This window comes from Anopheles gambiae, chromosome 2, assembly GCF_943734735.2.
Source record: "Anopheles gambiae chromosome 2, idAnoGambNW_F1_1, whole genome shotgun sequence".
Lineage (NCBI taxonomy): Eukaryota > Metazoa > Arthropoda > Insecta > Diptera > Culicidae > Anopheles > Anopheles gambiae.
In genome coordinates this window covers 36,328,496-36,354,445 of record NC_064601.1, presented here as the reverse complement: position 1 = coordinate 36,354,445, position 25,950 = coordinate 36,328,496, and the positions used below count along the sequence as shown (strand labels likewise).

At 45.6% G+C, this 25,950-nt stretch overlaps 4 protein-coding genes across 13 annotated transcripts in view; 1 reads left to right on the top strand and 3 right to left on the bottom strand.

The window, feature by feature from the left end:
- Positions 1-2,112: 2,112 nt before the first annotated feature.
- LOC11175755 (uncharacterized) lies at positions 2,113-2,925 on the bottom strand. Its single transcript, XM_003436408.2, has 2 exons — positions 2,618-2,925; positions 2,113-2,546 (listed from the first exon to the last, which is right to left on the bottom strand). Exons 1-2 carry the CDS (start codon positions 2,618-2,620, stop codon positions 2,190-2,192), a joined length of 360 nt encoding a protein of 119 aa, XP_003436456.2. The 5' UTR covers positions 2,621-2,925; the 3' UTR covers positions 2,113-2,189.
- Positions 2,926-3,025: 100 nt separating this feature from the next.
- On the bottom strand, positions 3,026-8,849 carry LOC1275039 (glutaminase kidney isoform, mitochondrial). 2 transcript variants are annotated; one of them, XM_061645209.1, is made up of 4 exons: positions 7,713-8,849; positions 7,155-7,241; positions 5,081-5,177; positions 3,026-4,990 (listed from the first exon to the last, which is right to left on the bottom strand). In XM_061645209.1, the coding sequence occupies exons 1-4, from the start codon at positions 7,886-7,888 to the stop codon at positions 3,392-3,394; spliced, it is 1,959 nt and encodes a 652-aa protein (XP_061501193.1). In that variant the 5' UTR covers positions 7,889-8,849; the 3' UTR covers positions 3,026-3,391. The 2 variants fall into 2 exon arrangements, with proteins under 2 accessions (XP_061501193.1, XP_314263.6); XM_314263.6 differs by lacking the exons at positions 7,155-7,241; positions 7,713-8,849 and adding an exon at positions 5,677-6,041.
- Positions 8,850-9,491: 642 nt separating this feature from the next.
- Positions 9,492-10,709, top strand: LOC1275038 (dynein light chain roadblock-type 2). Its single transcript, XM_314262.6, has 3 exons — positions 9,492-9,757; positions 9,868-9,946; positions 10,106-10,709. Exons 1-3 carry the CDS (start codon positions 9,755-9,757, stop codon positions 10,315-10,317), a joined length of 294 nt encoding a protein of 97 aa, XP_314262.3. The 5' UTR covers positions 9,492-9,754; the 3' UTR covers positions 10,318-10,709.
- Positions 10,643-25,950, bottom strand: part of LOC1275037 (AP-1 complex subunit gamma-1) — a 34,645-nt gene continuing 19,337 nt past the window's right edge. For all 9 annotated transcript variants that reach the window (XM_061645206.1, XM_061645201.1, XM_061645199.1 and 6 more), the window contains 7 exons: positions 15,424-15,491; positions 15,006-15,336; positions 13,640-14,597; positions 13,369-13,567; positions 12,848-12,968; positions 12,528-12,774; positions 10,643-12,447 (listed from right to left, as the gene is read on the bottom strand). In XM_061645206.1, the coding sequence (XP_061501190.1) occupies positions 11,770-12,447; positions 12,528-12,774; positions 12,848-12,968; positions 13,369-13,567; positions 13,640-14,597; positions 15,006-15,336; positions 15,424-15,491 (2,602 nt within the window). In that variant the 3' untranslated portion in view covers positions 10,643-11,769. The remainder of the gene's footprint in view (positions 12,448-12,527; positions 12,775-12,847; positions 12,969-13,368; positions 13,568-13,639; positions 14,598-15,005; positions 15,337-15,423; positions 15,492-25,950) is intronic.

The window sequence follows — 25,950 nt, the reverse complement described above, 5'->3', positions numbered from 1 at the left end:
CGTTTTGCATGGTCAATATTTGGTGGAGATCAATTTGGGTGAATATTTTAGTTTATTAGAACACAGTTCGTAATTTAAAATGGAAATTTTTCTTCGAGAACTTGAAGCGTTCGCCAAAAGCGGAAAACTAACTGTCAGTTTTCTTCGTCGATTCTTTTTCCACCTAGCTGTCAAAACGGGCTTATAACTTGACCTGATATCTTTACGGTCCTTGGATAGTGCCTATTATTGGTCGCATGCAATTATATGCCTAAATGTTAGTTTAAATGGTTTGATCGATCAATCGATGAACCGGTATGAATACTCGGTATGATACATTAACACGTTGGAACGAGACGTCCTTTGGTTTATTTTGTTGGTCCGTCTAAAAAATGTACTTTGTATGAAACAAATTGTCAAAGAATGATGGTCTATTGTGTTGTGCTAACGTAAGAATGAATTGTAAATGATAAAAGCTTTAGCTATAATTTTGCAATTTTCTTACATTTCCTTTTATCGTTATATGGGATATTTTTATGCTAATGCTCCCTCGAAAATATTAACATTCTATTTCTTATCTTTTATTACTTCTTATACAGGTTGCACTATAATTGTTTGTCAGGCCCCAAGTGCCACAAATCCACTAAACGACCACTAAACGGCTTCTAAACGACTCAAGTTCTCTACCTAAACGGAATATAGAAAGACTTCGTTTAGCAGACGGCAAACAACTCATGCATTCTAAAAATAGCAAAAAAGCTGGTGGCGCTATCTGTTGGTGGGATACCCCAACCAGTTGAGCTTCATCGCTTGGAGGAGAGCTTTCTCATTTCCTCTGTACTGTTGTATGGTTTTGCATTGAAGTTATGCATCGCTATAACTAGAACGGCGATACGATTGTTTAAATACTAAACTCCAATGGAAACCACCAGCACTGAAGCAAGTGAGATTTGAGTAATGGTCGTTGGTGTTGATACCCATGTATCTGACCCAGCGGCGGATCTAACGGTAGGCGGACTAGGCGGTCGCCTGGGGCCCCGCCGATTTAGGGGCCCCGTAGATCGCCATTCTATAGTATGCCGTATGGACAGAGTACTAGCGACAAGGGCCCCCGGAAGGATGGCCGATGGGGCTCCGAGGCTGGCGAATCATTTGCACCCCCCCCCCCCCCCGTCAGCAAAAATTTTAGAGTTTGCGACTGATGATCGAAGGGGGCCCCGACGGCATTTCAAGTTTACTGTTCAATCTCCCAACAGCAAGTTTAGTGCCGCTACAGTACCATTTACAGAGGGCCTCAACTCGTCGTTCCGCCTAGGGCCCCCGATACCCTTGATCCGCCACTGATCTGACCACACGACCATTCATATAGATTTTTGCTCGGAAAGTTAGAAGGCTATATAGGTCATGATAAGATGAAACTTGTCGAAACACATTGCAAGAAAAGGATAGCAATATAATGATCAGTTTTAATACGCCATCTATTGATCAAACCAATGAAGCTGTGGAGCTTTCATTTTTTTTCTATGGATATTCAATTTTCCAGTCGTTTAAGCTTAATCTGTGGCGCTTGGGGCACTTATTTCCCGATAGTCTTTTAATTTTTTTAATGAGATTTTTATTCGCAGTTTTTTTTCATATCAGGAACACAAATATATGAGTCTTATAATTTCCAATTGATATAGACGTATGTATTATCCTGTAGTTTGTGTGCTTTTTTTATTTAGCGTTTATTCCACCGCATGATTTTTTTAATTATTTTTACTTGTTAAGTCTTTCCTCGAATAACGCGAATAATGCATTCCGTGCATATTCGCGTAATTGGAGTTTTCTTTAGTTCAATTTAAAATTTAGTACTTTATGCACTTAATTGCTTATTTCACACAATTTGTGTAGAAAATTGGTTATTTCTGTGTTTTTAGTGATTTAAATTTTTTAGCAAAAATGAAATTGATTTCTTATTTGATAATTGTTACAGAAAATTGTGCCGATGGGATATATGAATCATCAAATAAAAAACGCGTCAAATTCGTGTAACTCTAGTGTTGCCTAATCCTACCAAATTCAAACGACATCGTAAGCCTCTGTAAAAATGATGTGGATCTTATCGTTTCCATTAAAATTGAGTATTTATTCTCTTACTATCATTGCACTAGTTAAGATGATTTAGAAGAAAGATTGCCCAATCAGTCCTTTAAAAGCCTTATTCACTCTCACTCTGGTACTTGCACCGTTATGTACATCAATCCATGCTCCGGATCGGTGCTGATGATGGCCTCGTTGTTGCGCGTTTTGATACGCAGCATCACAAACTCATCGTCCGCATCGATCGATTTCAGGTTGTAGCAGGCTTTATCCTTCAAACTCGCGTACAGACCGGCAGCAGTGATCGCATCCTCCGTGTTTTCGATCGTGCTACGTACCGGATGGCCATTCTCGTTCATCACGATCACTTGCTTCACCAACCGTACCTGGCGGATGCGCTCGAAACAGTGATCGATGTACATTTCGTGCAAATTTTCCGGCTCCGGTTCCGGCTCCGGCGGTGGTGGGACACTTGGTGGCTTTTCCTGCGATAAGTATGTGGTTTAGGTTTTTTTTGGGTTTCTTACGAACGAACCAGCTGTCTACGGATACAAACCATTTCGTTCCTTTATCGTAGCTCCCGTGCGACTGAAACCGGTATCAAACGTCAACCAAACCGCAGAACCCTCACACCGTTCAAATAAAGGTTGAAAGAGTTATGGATCGATTAGAATGCGAAAGAGACACTCCCTCACTCCACACTATTCTCTAGCCGTGTAGACCAAGTAATAATAGACTAACGAACATGTATCTAGGGGAACGCGTTATGCTAGAGTAACCCCTTGTTCTATGCGCTGTGGATCGACATGTGTCATTCACCGAGAAACATTAGAAATTAGTGTTTGTTTTTCACCTTCGATAATGGGCCCTTCGACCCAGCGCACCTAATCTAAAACGAAGGGTTAGATGATTTGTTGTATTTTCGAGCTAGGCGACAGGAAAACGGTACAATAAAAAAACACCATCGTTTGCAGCCGAAATCGCAGTCTCCTTTCGAAGTCGCTTGCTTTATTGGTTTCGATTCGATTGGCATGAATTAAACGCTAGTTATTTAGTTGACTGGTTTTGTTACAGCTATCGATACAGAAGAATTGACATGCATTAATTAAACCGATGCACGCTATACACAGACACGCAAGCACAGTATGATATAGTATGATGACGCTGGAAAGAGTACACGAACGATAATATTCCTAATTGCTGATGGATACATTAAAAACAAACCGTACACACATGAGGCGGATGATACTCCCTTCCCGCTATCGCAGTGCAGTCATTATTGTCGTAGGTTTCGTTTTGCCTCACGGGCACGTGATTTGGGGCGTAGCTCTTAGGGCAACATCGGTGAACCGGCCGGACCTTTCGTACCTTTGCCACTGGACGCATCGCTGTCCTGGTCGGAGTTGTATCCGGTTTCGCTAGCTTCGCACGTTTGCGCCTTCTGTACCTTCTCCTCCCACTGGCGCAGCAGCGTTACAACGTCCTCGTGTGCGAACGTTTCCGCCTCATCGATCGGTCGGTTGCCCCAGCGATCTTTCGGATCGTGCGGCACACCACAGTGCTCCAGCAGAAACCGAACACACTCGTAGTGTCCCTCCGCACTGGCCAGATGCAGTGCCGTTCGGCCATCGTAATCCGACAGCGTAATGTCCATGCCGGACAGCTTGTGACGGCGCAGCGCAGTGACGTCACCGATCGCTGCGGAAAACAGTAGATTCACCACGGACAGGCCCTTCGTTTCGTACCGGTGGCGCCGTGGGTCCTTCTTGTTCGAGCCGTGCTTAATGTTGTCGTACAGATGGAAGTTAAACACGTCCACCAGCTCCTTGCAGAACTGTACGCCCCGGCAGCTGTTGCCGAGCGGATCGAGCGGCGGTGACCACATGAACATGCCCATCACGTTCGGAATGACCAGCATCACGCCGCCGCACACGCCCGACTTGGCCGGCAGGCCCACTTTGAACGCGAACTGACCGCTAAAGTCGTACATGCCGCAGGAATGCATCAGCGACAGGACGTCGCGCACGTTCTCCGACTGCAGGACGCGCTCCTCCGTCAGCGGACAGATGCCACCGTTCGCGAGGGTAGCCGCCACGACCGAGAGCGTATCGCAGGTGGCCTCCATCGAGCAGATCTGAAAGTAAAAGTCCATGCACTCTCGCAGGTTCGCCTTCTCCGGGTAGCATTTGTGCTCGCGCATGTAAAACCCGAGCGCGTAGTTCCGATCGGCCGCCTCCCGCTCGGACAGGAACACGGCATTGTTGAACCCGAGCGGCTCGTTGCCCGCCATCCGGCTGAACCAGGTCTGCGCGTAGTCGAACTTCTCCGCCAGCGTCATTTCCGGATGAACGAGCGTTTTGAGCAGGGAGCAGGTAAGGATCGCCCCGGCATTGATCATTGGGTTGTGCGGTTTCTTTTCGTAGTCCAGCACCAGCTCGTTGAAGTTGCGGCCGCTCGGCTCCTGCCCAATGTACTGGTGGACCACCTGCGCTCCCAGCTTCTCGAGCGCGATCGCGTACGTTAGCGGCTTGCTGCAGCTTTGCAGCGTGAACGGTACCGAGGTGTCACCGATCGAGAAGCGCTGCCCATCGATCGTGCATACGCTCACGCCCCAGTAGTCGGGATTGACGCGCGACAGCTGGGGGATGTAGTTGGCCACCTTACCGTCGGCGTTGCTTTTGCACTTCCAGTAGATTTCCTCGATGTCCTTGGTGAAGCCCTGGAAGTCGGGTATGACGAATTGGTGGCGGAATGCGCGCGCGATCAGCACAATGTTCGGTGCGATAACGGCTTTGAACGTTTCCTCGTTCAGGTGCTGGGTGTGCGGTGAGCCGTGTTCGTAGTTGTTCAGCTTGTGCACACGCTTCAGATTGTCCATCAGCTCCTGGATGCGGGGATCCGTCCGCCGGATGCCGATCGTTCGCAATTCCTGCACGGACACAGAGAGAATGAGAGTGATTGAGCTGATTAGTGACATCGGCTGTTGTCGATCAGAGGGGTAAATGGTTGGTGAGCGTACCGCGAGAAACTTTCCCATGTTGACCGTGTTTGTCTCCTTGTTTTTGAACATGTTAAACAGTTGATCCTCGGAGTGCTTCTTGTCCGTATCACGTTGCCTAGTGAGAGGGGAAACAAATGGAAAAAGGTTGGTTTAGCGAACGAAGGTTGCCATGTTGTTGAGGTTCGTTGCTTGTCAAAAAACGAAAGACTTCAATCGACTGTGTTCATACACTGCCAATGTTTTGAGGCTTAGAATGTTGGCAAACAAAACTGAAACGTTGGCGTTATGGTTCACGTAATAAAATAAACAGGCTATTGCCCAGTGAAAATCACTGACAGCTACTTACACTTTCACCATGGAAAATGATTTCCTTAATATTCTACGGTAAAGTGCCGCACAAATAAAAATAACGATTAAAATACCTTTTGTGTTGTCAAAGCAAAACAAAAGAAATATTTTCGCAAAGACACTCAAACACACACATTGGCCTATAAACACGCATTCCGACACGCCCATTTAGTGATGAAGTGAATCGTTTTAAATGCTTGTGCGTCACGAATAAGATCCCTTCCCACGTGGTCACTTCCAATCACCGTTCCCTTAATTTCGCATACCTCACAAAATTGGCCAGCAGCTTCACAAAAGCTTCCCTTTGCTGGGGTGTAACTTCATTGCTTTTCGTACGATTCAGCTGCTGGAACGTTTCCTCGCACAGATCCTGCTGTACCGCGTCATCGTCCTGCATGAGATTCTCCATCGTTTTCACTTCGTTTTTTCAGACAGTAAGGTTTGCTTTCACCAAGTTTTCGCTCGCTATTTTATTCCGTATTGCACAGTCACCACTATACTCCGATCACTTTCTTCGCCTTTTGAGATGCTGCACAGTCTTCAAACCCTTCGGACCACCAACCACGACCGTGCGTGATCGTTTACTACCAAAAGATGATTCGCCGCGATGGCCTTTTTATTGGTTCGCCACACGCCAGCGCCAACGATCATCCCCGGGGTGTTGTAGGTGTGATAAATACAAGCGAATGTCGATTGATTTCCCATCAAAGCGATACATTAGCATCTCTTCTTTTTGCGGGCTTGTTACCAGCGAACGATTTTACGACGCATTGCCAGATCGAAACGGTTACATTAAACCTCTCCCCACGGGCCTCGGTTACCAACGGAGGAGCAGAGAAATGGTGCGGAAAACTGCAGATCGAACCCATTGAACGGAGGGGCAGTGGGGGAAGGGATGTTTTGATCGTTCGCGACGATCAGCGGCGCTGTTTGGCTATCGGGCGGCTTGCACGGAGGGATAATACTTATCCGTATTAACTGACAAGTAGCCGCTAACAACTGACGAATCAATATTTATGCCATTGCTTAGCGTGAGTTGGTTGGGCAGCGAGGGGACAATGCTAAGAGAATAGTTGTTGGAAAAAGGGGCATTGTGGTGTAGGTTTTGCGTAGCTGTCTTTTTTTTTGCTATTGTTGGGGAATAACATCGTCATAAGGAAGTTGTTGCCAAATAGATCATGTCTCTTTGGTTAAGGGTTCGTATTCGTACACTCACTGCCCACAAGACGAGCCCATGTTCTTTTGGTGTTGATTTTCGAGCCCGCTAACGTCACGCCACGCGTTTCGACGTCATTAAGTTGTACGTGACGGAAAAAGGAGTATGTGTAAATGAGTACACCACACACACACACATACCGAAGCGATTATCTATGACGGTAGTGTGAAGCCGCCACCGAGTTTGTATGGGATGATAGGCCCCAATAGATTTGAATAGCAAAAAAATGGAACATAAACCACACTAGCCACCGCACTAGGGGTGCGTTCTAATCTTAGCCACTTGGGCAAACATTATGACGGCACACCCAACGTGGTCCCAGCGCACACGGTGGTGGACCAACACACACCCCAGACGGTGTAAACATGGCGCGTCATAGCCCGGATACCACGGAACCAGTTTGAAGCTGCTGTAGGCGCGTGACTCTGACGCGAAGTGGAATTTGGTATTTACCATTAAGTTTTGTTTTTCAAATAGTAGTTTTTTTTGGTGGGTTTTTTTTTCGAAATGAAATAGTAATATACTTACTCATCTGCCTGCGGTGGTGGTCGCTTACGGTCGACATTGTAGAAGTGAGCCTTCTGGCTTTGGGAGCGTGCTGTCGTTGTCCACAATCTGTGAAATGAGCATGAGAGTCGATAGGTGAAGGTCGTTTGACTTTTATTTATTTTAATGACTGTTGAACAGTTTTATTCAATTTTTAATCTTAAAAAGAATGTTTGTAATTTAATTGTAATCAACGCCGCTCTGTCAATCCTGTTTGAATAGGAACTGTATCGCATCCGATATTATAGAATCCAGACCATCCTTCCTTACACGACCACTCGTTTCCCATGATTAGACTTTAATCACTTAAAATTACTAAGTCAGTACAACAGACACGCATCCACAGTCTGCAATTGAAGCTGTCGCAGCCCCCTAGAAACAGCTGATGGGTAAAAAGCATCACACTTCTCCGACACCACGCGCCACCGTTTTGCTTGTCTTAGTTTTGAACCATTCACACCTGCTGCTAATCAACCACTTGTGTTGTTCGACCACTTTGGGAAAGAATTTCCGATACATTTTTGTTGTTTCATTGTTTACCTGCGTCTGGCGCTGAAGGATGCTGCCGAATCACGGCGAACGCGCGATGATACATCAATGCCGGAGGTTGCATGGATGCCCGGAATCGACCTATATCCCAGCACGCTCGCACCAGCGCCACACGGTAGGTGATGTGTTAAGTTTTGTAAATTCACACATACACGAGAGATGTTCATCTTTTAACCTCCGCCTAACTATGTTACTTTTGCAATGTAGAGCCGCTGCTGCACTGTTACAAGTACTGGACGTTGATACTACGGCACTGAGGCACTGCGGTGGACACAGTTACGAACTTTAAACGCTTTTCCTTCCACCCACCAGGTTATTAACCTTTGCGTTTTCGGGGCAAGCGAGTGTTACGCGGTCGCAAGTAAGTATTGATTATTGTGATCCTGCCGAAAAAATGACACAACTCGCAAACAGCTCTCTTCTATCGGGGGAACGATGGGTTCGGTTTTTTGTTGTTGCTAATTTCACTGATTTTCCCTTGATTGACGGGTAAATGGATGGCACAGCAGTAGTCACGGGCGCAACAAATCGATTTCTCTCACGTGTCTTCGCCACTTAATGTCGGGAATCTTTCAATCGTTAAATCCTTCACGAAAGCACTTTAGCTGGAGTCGAGCGTGTTGTCAATCAGCCGTTTGGTGAAGTAATCAGCGTTTCTGTTCCTCCCGCTGGCCGTTGATAACGAAGAGCAGAAAAGGACACGCGGTACGAGTCCTGGCTGAGTACTCGTGGAATAATTTTCTCTCAACAACGCTCGAATGCTCTCTCTCTCTCTCGCTCTCATTGGTGCGTTTCCTTCTACTCTCAGTGTCCAGCGTTCGTTACAGTCGACATACAGTCTGTGGGCGATGGCAGACCTGCGCTTCAGCACTGTTCAGATGCTCCTGTCCTTAGCGAAATCTACGCTAAACTAAAGGCTGCTCGACCTGGAGCATAAGCAACGCTCTTCGTTGCATCATCTGAAGCTAGACATAAGGCGGAGTTGTTGTGTGGGTAGTAGCATTAAAACAGAGGGACACACGGGGTGAACTTGAAATAACACAGGTAAATGGTAAAACCTTGTACAAGTGTTTGGGAAGATTGTTGTTACTTGCGTTTGCTATTTGCACGTTAGGTGCGTTGATACGAGCGGATAAAGTTAGTTGGAGAGCAATGCAGAGATATAAGATGTAAACAAGCCGTACGACCCTTCGGCATCGTTATCGTACCACTGATAAATGGTGGTGGGTGCGCTCAGAGATGAAAATGAGCAACAACCGGAGCAGGGAATGTGCTACCGTTGGAGCGGTACCGTCCTCTCTTGACACACTAACTGACTGACTCAGAAAGGTACCAAATTGGATGAGTCACGAACTCCTCAAGCGCAAACAAATACGTTTTGTTACGTATTTTAAGTTCCATGCATAGTAACATAAGAATTGGACCATGTGGTGCAATTTGTTGTAGGTGTTGCGGTTAGTAGTACCACTGTAAAGCATGCGAACGAAAGCTTATCTTCTACAAATACAGGATGCTGGCGCCTGGTAGCACATGGCAATTGTGTTTGAATTTACCATCGAAGCACGTGTTGTTTGTCACACAATACAACTTATGGATGATTGCAGTTTCTGCATGAAAGAACAATCTTGTATGTCAATGCATTTTATATATTAATGGAAGCTTGTTGTAAATATAATTGCTATAATTCATGTTTTAAATATGAAAATAGAACATAAAAACAATTAAACATGTTACTTACCTGTTTTTTTTAAATTATTCACCACAGATCTGTTTGAATATTCACCACCTGTAACGCCCGTAACGCTTTCTGCGACTTGAGCTGTCATCATGGTAACGCTGCGTTTGGTTGTCAAAACAAAACGAATCGCAGTCTGCCGCGACGGGGAAAATTACTAGTTTTCTACAAAAGAAAAGTTTTTCCAGCTGTTTGTACCGATTGTTTCCATAAAAAGCTGTTATCCGTGATAATCAAGCAAAAAGGATTGCTGGACTTGAAGCGCATACGTTGTATTTTCGTTGAATAAAAGAAGAAAATGGTAAACATAAACAGTCCCAGGTTGACGACGGTCGCACCTTTCGGATGATGTGTAAAAAGCAGCGAGCAATGTTTTACACTTACCTTTCTATCTCACCAATTCCTTTCCAGTCGCAAGAAGTGGAGGAAACCCTAAAGCGCATCCAATCGCACAAAGGCGTCGTAGGAACGATTGTGGTCAACAATGAAGGTACGTAGGATGAGCATCTAACGGTGCTCTTCCTCGATGATGTCATCTGTTGGTGTACCGCACCGTGTATGGTATGCAGGTGCCACGGTGATACCGGAACGGCATCCTTCCAAAACATGTCTTACCTACCTTCCGTTTTGTTTCCTTCCCTTTCGGCAGGTATTCCAGTGAAAAGTACCCTCGACAACACGTCCACCGTGCAGTACGCTGGGTTGATGAGCCAGCTGTCAGACAAGGCCCGGTCGGTGGTCCGTGATCTGGATCCGTCGAACGATCTCTCCTTTCTACGGGTGCGGTCCAAAAAGCACGAAATCATGGTCGCTCCCGATAAGGACTTTCTGCTGATCGTCATCCAAAACCCGACGGACTGAGGTACTCGTGCGTGCGCGCGGTGGTGATGCTGCTACAGCGAGGCAGCGGGCTCGTCTGGCGTATATTTTTCCTTCTTTTGTTCTATTTTATCGTGTGTGTTGGCAACAACGCTTCAAATGGCTTGTCTGAGTGTATGTGCGTCCTAGCCCGGGGACGATTTAATTTAAATGTAGCAAAAGATGCATAATACAGACTCAATGAATTGATATGTAATTGTTCCATAGGAACCATTCCTTGTCTTAACTAATTTATCTGCATGTTGCTTCACAACTTCGTGATAAAGTACATACAACAACACACTAGGCACAACACAAGGTATGAAGATGGTTTTCTTAACACATTTTTATTATTCATAGATCATCTATAAAAGAAAACAAAACGTAAAACAAAACGGTGAAAAAGTTGCTCGTTTTCTAAAACCTTGCTTCACATACATTCGAACGATTTGGTACGACTGTTCACACTATCCCTCGGTTTTTTAAAAGCATCGTTGACTGTACATTCCTATCGTTTCTTGCTCTATTCTTAAGATTGTAGAACATTATTTTTCTATTAGCTTTATGCCAGGTGTTTGTTTCCTGCCTTCCTCTATTGATATACGGCATTCTTTTAAGTTAATTTCCAGTTTAAAATCACATCTTAAAGTTGATTGTAGATGAAGAGTGCGAACAGTACCAGACAAATACTTTTTGTCGTATTTGTTCGTTAAATGTGTATTTTTTATTGTATTGTGATAGAAAATGTAATTGAGCTTTTCAGTCATTTACTCGTATGATATATCCGGTCACTTTTCGCCACACCGAACCAGGAAAGATGTGCGTAAAAGGATATCTTCTTCTAGGCCTCCAATCCAATCCAAGTATGCGATGAACTTTTTAACAAGATTTTCGATGTGTGTTGATGAAAGTGTTCTGGGTATATGTATTACTACTCTTGACTACGCTTGCGGTGCTCCGATAGTCGTTGGTCCAACGGTTGGTCCACTTTAACACACATTCACAATTAGGTAGTTAGGTGGGTGATGTTTTTCTGATAAAATACACTCTGATCACATATTTACTGTCGTACGAATCCCAGCCCTGTATAAAGTGGTAAAGAAGCGGGATACAGGACAGTACACAATTAAGGAACGGAAGAGGGAAAATCCTTCTCATGGTTTATCTGCGTTCGTTCAGATTTATGCCATCGACGTCGTACGCACTATCAAGCTGTACAAATGAACGATTGGTTTCGCTATCAAATAGTAGTAACAACCCTGCTTCCGTTTGTACCATTATTTGTTCTTTCTAGTAGATAGAGGAATTTATTACAGTGTTCAGTTGTCTTGCTCTTGCTTGCTACTGTTTCGATTATGTGTCTTCCGATGCTTAAGTACTAAAGGCGATCCTTGCAGGCAATCAGGTTAAACTTTCCACGCGCTTCTACATTTCTTTCTACCCTTTCACCGGCTGCTAGCGTAGAAACCCGCTGGGAAACTCGTTCACATCGATCTGTTCCATCATGGAGTAGTTTTCGACCTCGTACGAAAAGCGAACCTTCATGCGCAACCCACCAGCAGCACCGCCACTTTGGCCCGTTTGCCGCGCAATCAGCAGATCCTGCATGATCGTACCGCCCGGTGGCATTACCGTGCCGGACGGTTCACGGAGCGTCAGCACGAACGCTTTCGGTACGGCTGCCTGGAACAGGAACTTTTCGATCGTCGCCTGTGATCCGTTGGTCGTTTGAACGGTGATGCGGGCCGGGGTCGTTGATGGTGCCTCCCGATCGTGGACCGTCGTTTGCTGCGGGTGCACGAGAAAGCGGATGTGTATGTCGTCCTTGTGGTAAACTTCGATCGCTGGTATTGCTGCCGTTGCCGGTGTGTAGTCGATTGTCTGCTGCTGTGACGGTTGCGTTTGGTTCGCTGCGGCAAGACCAAGCAGATCGAGGAAACTGTCGGTGCCGGGTGCCATCGGACCGTTATTGTTGTAGTTGTTCATCGTGGACAGGCCGGTTTGATTAAAGCTCGTTTGTAGATAGGATTGCGGTGCGGCTGGCTGCGCAACGGGCACGACGGCGAGTGCATTGTTGCCGTTTCCGTCGCTGCTAAAGCAATCGCCCAGAAGATCGAGCAAGATGTCTTGGTTCTGGGATAATAATGATAAGAAATTAATTTATTATTCAATGAGGAATGATGGCATACATAGGAAGAATTTGGTATCCTTACCGATGGTTCTGGAGCTGGCACTGGCTCTTCCTGTTGCTGCTGTTCCACCTCGGACGATTCGCCGGACTCAAAGTCAGCATTGTACTCGGAGGTGGTCAGCTCCGATAGCTTCAGCTTTGGCATCTTCTCGAGCAGCGAGGTCCGCAGGTGTTTGTAGTTGGTGAATAGTTGCGAAAACTCGTTCGCCCGCTGCTGCAAATCGATGTTCATGTGCACTCGGAACGCATTGATAATGTTTTGAATTTCGCTAAAAGTTTGTGAAAGTAAAAGTTGTTAATAATTAAACCCAATTTATTGTATGCCAGTGTGTTCCATCTTACGGTGTGCAGCCATCGATTCGTACGCTGATTTTGGCCAACGACACGAGAATGTACTGCTTGGTGGTGATTGAAAGCTGCGGTGCCCACAACAGTTGCCGATAGTGTTCAATTAATTCAAACTCTGCAATGAAAACACAAGAAGGGAAGCGGAGGCGAAAGCATTCAGTAGGTGTACGGGACGGACACAATTTACCGATGATATCTCGTAGCAATTCCCATTTAAGACCGACTAATCGATAGTTACATTCCAATTATTGAGTGAGTTCGTGTATTGATCCAATTTGGGGATAGTCTCTCCAAAATTATGGAGTCACAACTATCAGCAATTGTGCCAGACAAACGAGCATTTGGGTGGGTGTCGTTATTATTAATGCAAATTCAAATTAATTAATTCTAATTGGTGGAGGTGTCTCTTTGGAATCCTTTTTCGTATTAAACGTCCTTGACCACCACCATAGGGGAAAGGTCACAAACGAGTAACGCCCGTGAATTAATGATACGATCATCCGCCCGCGGCTTACCATCGAACCCGCCCGATTCTCCGTACTCCCCGATCGTCCATACAGCAACCTGCACCAGCGGCTGCCGATTCTCGAGCTGGTTCATGTTCATGATCGCTTCCCACATCTTGTCCGTGATGAAACGCTGCTCGTGTTGGGGACTGTTCGAGATGAGCTGTATGGTGGACGAGATCACATCGTCTCGGATGTTATTGCCAGCCTGCGAAAAAAAGGGAAGGCACATTATCAGCAAAGCGTTTCCTCCCCGAGCGCCTGCACCACCCCTCCTTACAATGGTAAGAATCCTCAGCAGCACATCCAAATGCCAGCGGATCGAGGGCGAGTACGTCTCCGCCGCCAGCACAATCTTGCTGCTGCAGAGCGCCTTCATCTCCGCGTCCGTCGACTCGAGGTACCGCAGCAGCTCCCGCACCACCATCTCGATGTTCTGCGTGTTGATGAGCGTAAATGACAGCTCCATCGCGCACCGCTGTATCGACGGATCGCCGTCCGAAAGGCACTCGAGGATCGTAATGCGGTGGCGCTGCACCGCCGTCATGTCCTTGTGCACCGTCTTGACCAGCGTGAGCAGCCCAATGAACCGGATGTTTTTGTCGTTGTTTAGCAGAAACCGCCCCAGTATGTTAACCGCCAGCACGCGCAAACTGTTCTCCGACTCGACGTTCATGATCGTCAGCACCGTTTCGTACAGGATCGCGTTGCCAGCGTTCTTGCTCGTCTCCGTACTGGTCGCGACCTGGGCCAGCACATCGTTCATGATCTCGGACTGCGTGGCATCGCCGTGCCCGAGCACCCGCAGCAGCCGCAGTATCTTGACCTGCAGGAACGGATCGCTCACACCGCTTACCAGATGTTCGGGCGAGTAGCCGGTAACGGTGAGCGATTTCAGCATGCGCACCAGCGTCGGTATGATCGACTTGAAGTACCGCAGCACTGGTCCACTCTGTTCGCACATCTCGGTAATTAGCGTGATGGTGGCGATCAGGATGCCGTGGTTCTTGTCCGCCAGAAACACCTCACACTTGGGCAGATAGTCCTCCATCAGCTCGGGGACGCGGCGCACAAACCGGAAGGCACAGAGGATCGCTTTCTTGCGCAGGAACGCGTTGGTCGACACGATCAGCCGCTCGACGTCGTTGCACAGGTCGCGGGCCATCTCGGGCGACGCGATGGCGGCCAGCGTGCACAGTGCCGTGCCGACGACGAACTGTGTGGGGCTGTTGAGATCGCTGGAGGATGCACAAGAAGGTGGAACGAGAAGAAGAGGAAGCAAAAGGAAAGGTAAATAAAACGACACCACAAAAGGATGCATTGACGTCATAAACCAGCAGGACTTTTCCAAAGTTTGGGCCGTCTTTATGCTCCTCCCGAGAGGTTTTTTAATTATTCCACTAAACCCGTGTTGTGGGAACTGTATGGCCAAAAGTTTTTAACAAGATAATTATCAACCCCGTCCCGTGCCACTAAGCCTGCTAAAGCTTAAATCCGGGTCCGGGAGATAAATTAAGATTTTGCGATACAGTTAAATTATCATCGCTCCCCTTTTCCGGCGGATTTCGTGCAACAAAAAGAATAACTTTTCCACCCCGCGTACACAGTTTTAGTAGCAAAAGTTTTTCTTCCCTTATCAAACCTACTTTTTAAGGCAGTTGGTAAGCAGCACGTGCACATCGGTGCGCTCGTCGAGCAGCAGCATCGCGCCGAGGTAGCCTATCCGCTTGTCCGTGTACTTGGCGCTGGCGGCCAGCTTCAGGCACTCCACCTGGCCAAAGTGGGCCGGATAGCCGAGCATGTGGATGTACAGCAGCTTCGCCATGTTGCGACACTTCCAGATGCAGTCCGTCTCGCGGAAGGTACTTCGGATGTAGGCACATTCTGTGTTGACCACGGCACGCTCCTCGGCCGCCGTCCGGCAGGCACGGATCTGTCGGATCAACTCTCGCAGCCGCGTGGGGGCCGGTTTCCGCACTGTGGCGAGAGAGAAAAGCAAGGGATTGAGATTCAGGAACAGATCTGGATAGGGTGAGTGACTCACGCTCCGTTCGCGGTACTTACAAATATTGGTTTCGATCGTTTCATTGATCACCTGTTTGATGTTGTTGATCGTCAAGCCGGGACTGTATCTGTAATGGAATAAAAAGAATAAAAAAACAAATTTAGTTAATAACCAAAAAAAGGAAAGATTTATGTGACTCCCTTTCAGCAGCGTCGCTTTCTCTCTCACTCTCTCTCTCTCTCTCTGTCCCTTTTTCCACAAGGATTACTACCAAACTTCCATCGATCGTCGAAGACGGACGAATTTAATCAACTTGCCTTTTTTGGGGCAAACGAACACAACACGGGACAAAACTCATTAATGCTTAAATTATTCTTGTGCTTTTGCGGTCTGTGGCGGCTACAGTGCGGCTACAGAGCCTCCTTTGCTGCCCGATGCTAATGGTACGTGGGTGACTTTGCCAGATATGCCGTGGGCTGGGGGTTTTATGCCATCATTAGTTTAGGGCAAAGGTGTTACGAATCTGTGTGCCTACTGCTTCCTTTAGTTCGCCCACTAGCCTCCTCTTTCTCTCTCTTTCTCTCTCTGGTCATGTGTCTTTAGTGTCGTTTATCCTATTTAGTTCCTACATCAACACACCGGGCATATCCTTTTATGTGGTTTTTTGGGTGGGAGTTCAGTGAAAGTAAACAGTGCTTCGGTTGGGACAAAAGTTGGTTAGGGAGTAATTTGTAAAGATGCTTGTATTTGTAAGCGGTGTGCTTTTTACTGCTGATTACGGATGCTGGTTCTTTTGATTATACATTTTATTTTATGTATTTTGTGAAAACCCATAAAAATCACGCAAAAGTAATTTCATTGTATTTATTTCTTAATTATTTAACGTCTCATCTTAAGTTATTTTTTAAATGAAACTGACACCTTTGAAATCATGGTTTGGCTAAGTCGTATAAACTCCTGGCAGTGACAGTGTTTGTTGGTAAAATCAAAGGAGGCAATGAACAAATTTATTCGAAAAAAACCGTTAAATTTTGAATTATAATTCATTTTTCCTTTCTGTTAAGAAACATGGAAATGACACATTTAAACATATAAAACACTAAAACGCATTAATAGTATCCTTTTCGTATACTGTTTTACTTTGTAGTTTTTTCAACCATAAGCTCAACCATCATTATTCGACCAACCCAATCGAGCATGAGGCAAGAAGATGCTCATGCCAATCCATTCGGGTCGTAAATAGGGGCGGTAGAGAAACGGCAAAGGCTCTCATTTACGCAGCTAGAGCTTCAATTTCGTAATCAGTTTACTACGTGTCAGTGGCAACGCAACGCACATAGGCCGGCTGGGGGAAAAAAAAAGAAACGAAACATGGACAGTAAATCCCACAAGCCGTTACTTTGTAGCCCACACCGAACGGACTTAGGGGCTTCATCCATCCAACCAGTTCCTACGCCGCCTAAGCTAAAACAGTGAACAACATCAAAAAGTAGATGTTTAAATGTTGGTTGGATTTAAAGGGTAGGGGAAGTGAAAGAAAGCGAAAGGGACAAGCGCATGCAAATACGACGGGATTTGTAGGTCAGTATTGACTGTTCTGCTTCTCGCACACAACGCGAACGTTACCGGTGTCCAGTGGATGATGTGGGTTTTATTCGATTAAAGACAGCCCCAGCTGGTGGTAGACCACCAGAGAGAACAACACAGATAAGGTTAAGCCGGAGTGTATACGTGAAACAGGCCGGTTTGGTCGTAAACCGCTGAAATGATTGTTCATAAATAATTTGTGCCGGCCAACACGCCCCCCGCCAGCGATGATAAATATGTAAAAAATTGCGTTTTTTTGTTGCTTGTGGCCACAGTGCGGCTTGGGAAATGTATGCAAGGGAGATACATACGCTTTCCCACCATTATGATTACGATTGCGCCATCAAGCAAACAGCAGATGGAACGCTGTATTAATCGCAAGTTGATGGATGATAGCGAATAAGATGGAAATATTTCATCCGGATCCGGTGCCGAATTCGTCGTGTTTTGGGTGGATCCGAACATCAAGCGTAACACTGTTGGAAGCTTTTTGATGCCTTTTGACGCCGACTAGGCGTCTCCATCCTACTCCATCAAGAGGGACGTAAATGTATTCCCCTGCCTTAAGGATGATTTCTTTTTCAAAAATGTCATTTCCCTTCCAGCAGTAGTAGATGAATGAATATAATTTAATAACTGTCAATAGTGACAAAGTATAATTTTTGCCTGTTTCACTGGACCTTGTTCGAGCATGTGTGAGCAAGGATCCAGAACCCCGCCATTATTTCGCCATTCATCGTAGACAGGATGGAGGGAAAAGGGAAGGGATGGAACTCGCTCCATAATCAAGTGAAGTATGCTCATCTTTCAAAGTAGAGAGAAAGCGAAAAGGGAGATAGCAAGTACAACTCAGCTTACGGACAACAGATGGTTTTCGGTACTGGGTGGTGGCCCTTTTCCATTCCAGTTGACCGGAGACCGGGGTGACGACCCGAAACCAGTCCGTTTGATTGATGGTTAGCGTTCAAACGTGACGCTACATCGGCTCCCTACATCCGCGATAAGGCAAACCCATGGAAAATGGAAAAAGGGAATAAAAGAAGGGCAAGCGAGAAAGAAAAACAGCTGCCCTTCTTATACAAAAAAACGTGCCGAACAACCGATCTGTGGGCAAACAATGCGAAAAAAAGTTCAAGAAACGAGCTTTGCCAGTATGCCACACTTTTAACTTTATCTTTGGATTTTCGCACATTGCCAAATGCACTAACTCTTCCACACAGACTTCGGGTGTCACTGTATCTTTTCCGGTAGTAGAGGGCTTGATAAGCTGCCCCTTGATGTAATGCAGCATACAGAAATAGCCAACTCATGGCAACTGTTTCCGGGGGCCTTTTTCTAAAATAGAGCGCAAAATGCAAACAAAAGTACATCACGCAAACCTCTCCACCGGCTTAGAGAAGTCAGGGGGTCATCCTTTTTGAATGGTGTTGGCCGTTAGCAATGGTGCGCTGAATCTGGCACGCGAAACCAGTGGACTTGTGGCTGTTTTGTGGTCGATGTGAATAGGGGGGAAAAATCATGCCATCGTTTGTCGGATTGGATTGTTAGCTTTGTGTAGTTTACCCTTTTTCACAATGTATTTCGCACCCAAAACGTGTCAAATATGTTGCTAATGGGGTGCTAGCGTTTCCGTGCCGCGAGAAATGTGTGTCCTGTTGTATAAAACGCTGCCGTTTGATGTGCATCTGATGCTGTATGGTCGAACGAAACACAAACCAAATCGACGAACGAGTTGTGTGAAGCATTGATTTTGTGTTGATTCATTTCAGTAAAGCTCGTGGGCTACTCTACACAATAACGACCGTTTTAGAAAATGGTCAGACAAAGCTAACCTTTGAATGCGACTTTGAATGAATTATCCACGCATTTTTTTTCAGTTTTTGTTAATCTAAATTACCTTGAGATGTATTAAAATGTATGTTTATAATAAATACTTTGAGAGCCGTACTTTGCTACTCGCTGGGCAGGCTTAAAGCCTATAAATATCAGTTATTCGATGGGCCTATAAGTCGGTTTTAGAGCTTAATAAGGAGAAGAAGAGACCCTTGCATATTGAAGAGTCGTGAGCAGTGTTGTACCATGGGTATTTGTATTTTTTTATTCGGTATTTATTTTTTGGGTTTTTACCGGGGCTTTACCTACATATTTAATACATTTTATTATATCTCTAACGAGACTATGATTCAACACCTGTATTTTCCCATTGAAGATGTCGTGCTATCAGATCTTAGTTTGTTAACGATTTGTTCAAAGTTTTCGAAAGAACGACCGGATTATTCATTAAGTTTTCAACATCTTCAATCATTGAGGGCTCTTACTATTTCCTCAACTTGAGAGCTCTAAGATGTTTATGAGTTCTAAGAAAGCATGTCGTATCAAAAAGTTGAGCACTTCAATATTCAAAGCGTTTTACCCGGCACATTTGGCTTCTTCTAAATTAGATTTATCAGATCAAGGAACAAAACGAGCAAGCTTGAGCCATTCGGTCCAATTATTAGTCATTTTAGTACAAATATGCACACAAACGATAGTACAATTTATCCACTGATCGAGCTGAATCATTTTAGTACAATTATGGTTTAAGCAACGGCATGTTTGCCCTTTTCATTTTGTAGATGTTTTTTTGCTTATTATTTTTTGGCACAATAGCCGTTTTCATCCAAAAACGTCCTGTACCACTTAGGGAGTTGGCTTTTATTGACTTACAGATTATACACAGCAGGATAATCAGTCCGACGTATGGGTGTACGGATCATTCGGGGCTTGAACCTATAACGACTGTTCAGTCGTACGATTATAGATGATGGTTCAACAAAATTATCAGTTTCTGAAAATGATCGGTTCTTTCCAGGCTTGAACCCATGACGGGCAATTTTTTGAGTCTTAAGAATTCTCTTAAGAATTAAGAGTCTTAAGGACTGTACCAAGGTACCTAAGTCATAGATATCAATTACATCCAACTGCCAAAAACTGACATCAGCTGTTGCGCCATTGAAACCCCCAATTTACTCGGGAAAATATCGTTTTTACCATTTACCCGGTAATTTTTCCCGCAGATTTTTTTCCCGACATTGAAAATACCCGATTTGCTACATCCCTGGTCATGAGAATTCGCTTCAAATTGATTACGAATGACTTCGTTAGGAAAAATACGTGTTGGATGACCGAATTATATAAATTTATCTGAACATCGATTATTTGTTCGGTATACGAGTCGTACGTATTTTGATGCTACTGAAAAAAAAAAAAACAACAAACAGAACGGCACGGTTGTGATGGATGGATCATTGAGCGTAGGTCAAGCTTTTATACATTATACAAGCTATTAAAATCCAATTTCGATCTACACAATCCTGTTTATAAAACGTTTCCCCGCTCAATCTCTTCCTAAATGCTGGCCACAATTACGCCGTCTCACTCATTGTGGTCAACGTTCCAAAACGCACTTTAAATTTGATGGACATTTGCAACGTGTGCATGACGGCACACATGTGTATCGTGCCGATCTACCTGCTCCAAAGCAAACCATCAGCGAAAGCTTCCTTCGAAAGCATGTACGAAAAAGTCACTCACTCCTGGTTGGTTTTGCAAAACCGCTGCTCACAACCACGACCACACAGCTTGTCAGTTTTGTGCTGCGCTGTGCTCGTTCGAATCAAACAACAGCTGTTGCACGCAAAATTGAACTCGAACCTCCAAAAGAAGACCAAAAAAAGCTCCTCAGATCATTTTCCAGGCTTCATTTGGCCATCATCTACCATTTCGCCGGCACCATTTCGGGCCGGTTTCTATCTGCTCTCGTACATGCATGTGTGTATTTGTGCGCGTTTTTTTCTGTTTCTGGTGTGCCTTCCCCCCAAATCGTCAAATATTCATACAGTGTTGCGCCCGAATTGCGCCCTCGGAGTGGTGACGCTCGTCCGGGGGTGGAAGTGTGCGTGTGGGGTTGATGAAGCAAGTGAAGCCATAAATTTGCGGCAATATTGCGGACGAACGTGGGTGGCGTGGGACGAACGAGAGCGGTGAGCTTTTCGCCCTGTGACCCGCCGCTTTGAATGGAAGGCATTCATTCGCTTTTTCTGTGCCGATTATCCGAGGCGAGAGTGATCTTTTAGCCTGATAGTCTTGCAGTGTGGCCGAGGGGATGGGATGATGGGCCCAGACCGTTTCCTTCGGAGTGCCCCGAGGCGTCGAGTACAGCGTTTGTACGAATGGGTGTATGGTGCTGTCTCTAGCAGCGTAGACAACGCTCACAAGGTTAAGGCGACGAAGCTACCCTCAGAAGTACTTTGGGGGATAGGACCCATTTAGGCTCTGTGTGGCCTTAATGGTTTTGGGTTGGATTGCAAAGAAAAAGGGCAAGAAGGCGCATAATTACTTATGATCGCTTTTTGCCGTCTCCATTGATGGAGTCGTTGCGTTTGCGTTATGAAACTCGGCTGAAGGTTTGCATCAGCAATGAAGACGTACAACGAAAAACGGGCGATTTGATGCAGGCACCAGCCGCTTCGGACGTAACGGAAATGCCATTCGGAAAAAGGGCACCTAGCATGGAGCCGATGGAGAGGAAGATTTTCCATTATTTGCCCTTGACAGAAACGAGAAACGAGAAACGAAATCACCTTTCGTCCATGAGTGCACCCGCGTATGCATACATGTGCCGGCAAATGTGAGATATGATTTTCCAAATGCGTCTCAAAGCAAAGGCACCCTCTTCCTTTTCCGAAGGCAGGATTTAAATGCTTTTCACCAGCAAATGGGAAGCCGAATGTACGGCGAGGCGAGTGATTCACCAGATTGCGAACTGTTCGTTTATAATGGCTTTTAAGCTTCCAGTGGGGAAGGATGAATCGGTGAATGCATCCTTCAAATGCAAACGCCATCGTTGGTGGTTTGTGGTCGAGCGATATCGAAAGCAGCAGTGAACGTGAGTGTGGATAGGGAAAATAGCTTTTCGAAAGAGGTTTATTGCAGCTCAAGATGATTTCTTGTGGGACGAACTGAAGTGCACACAGCAAACGGATCAAGTGAGTGTTAGCTTTATCAGATCATTTCTATTGCGAGTTCCAAACTTCAAAAGATGCTCCAATTTTCTGGAGGAATTAATAACCTTTCATCCCCAGTGTCTGTGCGGAATAGTACGAGCTCAAAACAATATTTTCCCTTCATTTACAAACTCGTACGGATTCAACACTTCTTCCTTCCTCCGCATGTGCGTTTGGAAAATAGGGTTGTTTTTTGCGTAACTTCTTCATCCAAACAATAACGCCAGAAGCTGTCCATCCGCCCGCATTGAAGGAAAGCACGAAGTTGGAACTGATTTTTAAAGGATTCAGTCAAAATGCTGGCGGATGTTCTGTTTACCGTTGAGACGGGGTTTGTCAAAGTTTTGAGCCGAAAGTAAATACCGTACAGTGCAGATTCAATTAGTCTGTTTGGTCGGATTTACTGCTTGGAACGTGTTTACGTTTTCAACGGATAGATTGAGGATTCTGGCAGGAGCTAGTTAATGGATGCAACCATTTTCGGCAATGCTGTTCGACTACTCCGGATTACCGGTTAAGAGAATGATAATTGTACATCATTGTAACTGATTTTCGCAGTCAAATCCTTAACGTGGTATAAATTTATCCTATCAGCATAAACACGCTTTAACGAGCGACGGTGTACCACTCACTAAACATTGATTCAGCAGTTGCTCAGCTTAAACAAATGGTAAAAAAAATGGTCGAACTGTTCTTCCCCAGGGGCTAACAGAGTCCCGTAAAGTTGGTTAACATTAATTCTAAGCTTTCGCTGTTGCTTTTTCTGAACCAAATGTTCATTATTTTTTATCACTTTCCAGCAACCGCTGGATCACGAACAAGAAAGAGAGAGAGAGAGAGAGAAAGGGCGCAAAAGAAGAGACAGTAGCACATCAGCACACCAGCAATATCCACAAATCTTGCGCCTGTCTTACGCCGACAGGCCGGTGTAGTACCATTTTGTGTCATCATCTTTGCTACCGGGCAGGAAGCGTAAACTGAACGGCGGCGTGGCGCTTTCCCCCCCCCCCCCCAACCACGACTGTCGCTTATTAGCAGCACGCCGACAATGGTTTGGAAATTGGAAAATATGTTGCCTGCAGGCAAGCGGTGTTGAACATTGGACATTGGTGGTGGAGCATGTACCACTCGTAGCGTAAACCGTAAAGGTGGATGGTGGTTACACGACATTCTGCCACACGATGATAGGAATGTGTGTCTATGTGACGTAGTTGCAAAATTTGTGGCTCGTGGGGTTAAAGGAGGAAATATCGATCGTTCGGCAGCATTGCAGCACGGTGCCTTTGTTTTTTCGGGCTCGCTAGTCCGAATTTTCCCTCCAAAATAACCCCAACACACGGTTGTGCTTGAATGGCACGTGGTCGTTTTCGTTCCTTATTATCGATTTATCATGCTGCTACGGAGGACAATATCTACTACCATCACCGTTTGCATTGACCCGACCCGATATCAACTTCCACCGGTTGTTAACGATCGATTGCCTAGGATATTGTACGGACGTACGGTACCATACGTACGTAGCCCGGTGAATGACTCTTGCTCCGTGAAATCCAATCATTTCTCATCAGACAAAACGGGGTAACGAGCAAACGAGGAAATGCTCTCGAATGCTCACGCATTTGGGACACAAACACAGTGTTCTTTTCTGTCTGTTTTTTTTGGTCCTTTATTTTAACCGAAATTTGTCCCCACTTTGGTCCCTCCCACCCCCCTGAAATAATCACCATTCCCGACTCCCCCGGCGGAAATGGTGTTTATCGATCCTGGCCATATTACAAAAGAAGAAAAAACGCTCATTTGTTGTGAACATTCGTTTAGTAATGGGAGATTTTACAAATATTTATCTACGCGTGACACAAGGCTGGGGCGGCAGCGTGGAACATAATCTTAAATGACCTTCTGCTGACGGACCGAAATGTGTACGATTGGATGTAAGAGAGGTAGGCACGAAAAGAGATGTTGAGTTTTCCGTGTTTTTTTTTCTCCTTAATAAAATCGGTGTTTTTTTCTGTTGCGGTGCTTTTAGCACTGAAACTGTCCTGTGCACACACACACCCCCCCATCCAAACCAACAACATATGCTCAATGGGATACAGAAAAGAAACAACAAACAAACGTGAAAGTGTTGTGGTGTGGTGAGGGTATTTGTGCAATGTTTGTTGCAGAGAATGATCATCGCCTCCACGCTCCGCATCCAAGCGGACACTCTGCAAAGCACGGACACGGTACTGTCGAAGAGGTGCTGGTCCAGAAAATTCTAACCCCGTGTACCGACATACCGTCGTTTGCAATGGAGTGAACGGTTTCATTTTATCGTCAGCTTGTTGTTTTTTTTGCTACCGTTTGTAAACTTAGAATAAAAATAATAAAACGAGCCTGACGACGATCAAAACCAATGTTCACATGTTCCAGCTTTTGGACCGTACGGAGCCTTTTCCCCATAGTGCTTGTGGGTAGAAGGTGGAAGGTAAACCGAACATGTGTGTGAGTGTGGATGAACCGGAAAAAAGGATCCACTTTCCTGCATTCGAGTTTCCTGCTAGAAATGGGCGAATATTTTACCTTTGATGAACGTGTCATCCGGGTGGCGAGTGGGTGAGTTGGGTGGTGCTAGTGCCCCATGTCGGGTACGGGACGGGAAGGACACTTGGGACACTGGCTGGTCGGGACATTTCCAGCGCTTGCGGTTGAAGTAGCATCAGTAGCAGCACCAGCAGCACCAGTAAAGAGTAAATAAATCTTCACGACAGAAAGGCACATTGCTAGTTTTGGGAGGGGGTGGGTGAGGCTTTAGGGATGTAGGGTAAACAGAAGCCTGTATGAAAGGGATTTTCTACTTATTTTGTTTTTTTTTGTTATTGTTGGTAGAATGACTCACAAATCACCACAAGGCCCCCATGGTCGATGTGCCGGTAGGTAATGAATAAGAAGCTAATTTGGAAGGATGATATGCGTGGGACGTGCTGTGGGAAATGGGTCGGGACGGGCGGTACAGTTGACATTGACAAAGGTAAACATCACCGATGTTCGACTTGTCTTGCCTTCATCACCGGCCGGAAACTATTAACACTAGCCTGTACGTTGGTGGTAGATTTTTTTGGGATTTGTGTTTTACTCGTTTGCGCAGCAATGAGTACCGAGGGCGATATGTTTAGCTTTAATTTAATAGATTTAATACCAGGGTGGCAGACAATGGGAGACTTTATGCTTCTCGTTCTACTGCACCGTTTAAATTTGCATAACTAATGAAAATTCGACAAGACATTATGCAGAATCGAACAAAGCTTCTCGTAGTTTCTTTGGTGTATCACTTTCACTAACGAGAGAACGGAACACATTACACAGCTCAGTCGCTTTTCCATCAAAATCGTAATCCAGGCTTGTTATTTCAAACCCCACTCGCTACACTAACAGAAGGGTGTCAAGCGTTCGCATGATGCGGCACGCCGGCAATTAAAACGTTTCCGGGCAATTTTCTACAAAGCAATTAATCTCCGAATTTTGCACGATTTTAAATTTCAACCAACCCGGCCCCGTTGTGTTCCGCCACCAAACCCACCCCATAAAAATAACGAACGGCGTAGCGCCCGCGGGTACTGATGTGAATGGTGGGTCGGTAAAACTGTTATCATGTTCTCTTTTCCATTGCCATTGGTATGTTTTTTTTGCTCTCCCCCAGCTGTTATTTACCTCTGTTTTCGCTTTCCGTCGAGGAAATGGAAGCACTGTGGGGAGCTGTTTACCAACAGGAAACGGTTCGCTTTTGCAGGATGTGAGATGAAATCGAAATGAACTAATGACAAGTGCTTTCCTTTTTTTCCTTAGCACTTTCTCCTTCCGCCCCCCCCCCCCGGAGGACAAAAGAGGCAAATAGCGTGGCACCAGCAGCGATCGGCTCTGGTGGTCCCACCGAATCGGCACCATCATTCACCACTAGCACCAGTGTTGCCGTTT

Bases quoted from the DNA above. Each gene is read 5' to 3' on its own strand.
- LOC1275039 (XM_061645209.1), bottom strand. From the start codon at position 7,888: ATGAACATCTCTCGTGTATGTGTGAATTTACAAAACTTAACACATCAC. The intron at 7,242-7,712 runs GTAAACAATGAA...CTCATTTCACAG, and splicing joins TCCTTCAGCGCCAGACGCAG to ATTGTGGACAACGACAGCAC. The intron at 5,178-7,154 runs GTAAGTATATTA...CCCTCTCACTAG, and splicing joins CCACCACCGCAGGCAGATGA to GCAACGTGATACGGACAAGA.
- LOC1275038 (XM_314262.6), top strand. The intron at 9,947-10,105 runs GTACGTAGGATG...CCCTTTCGGCAG, and splicing joins GATTGTGGTCAACAATGAAG to GTATTCCAGTGAAAAGTACC.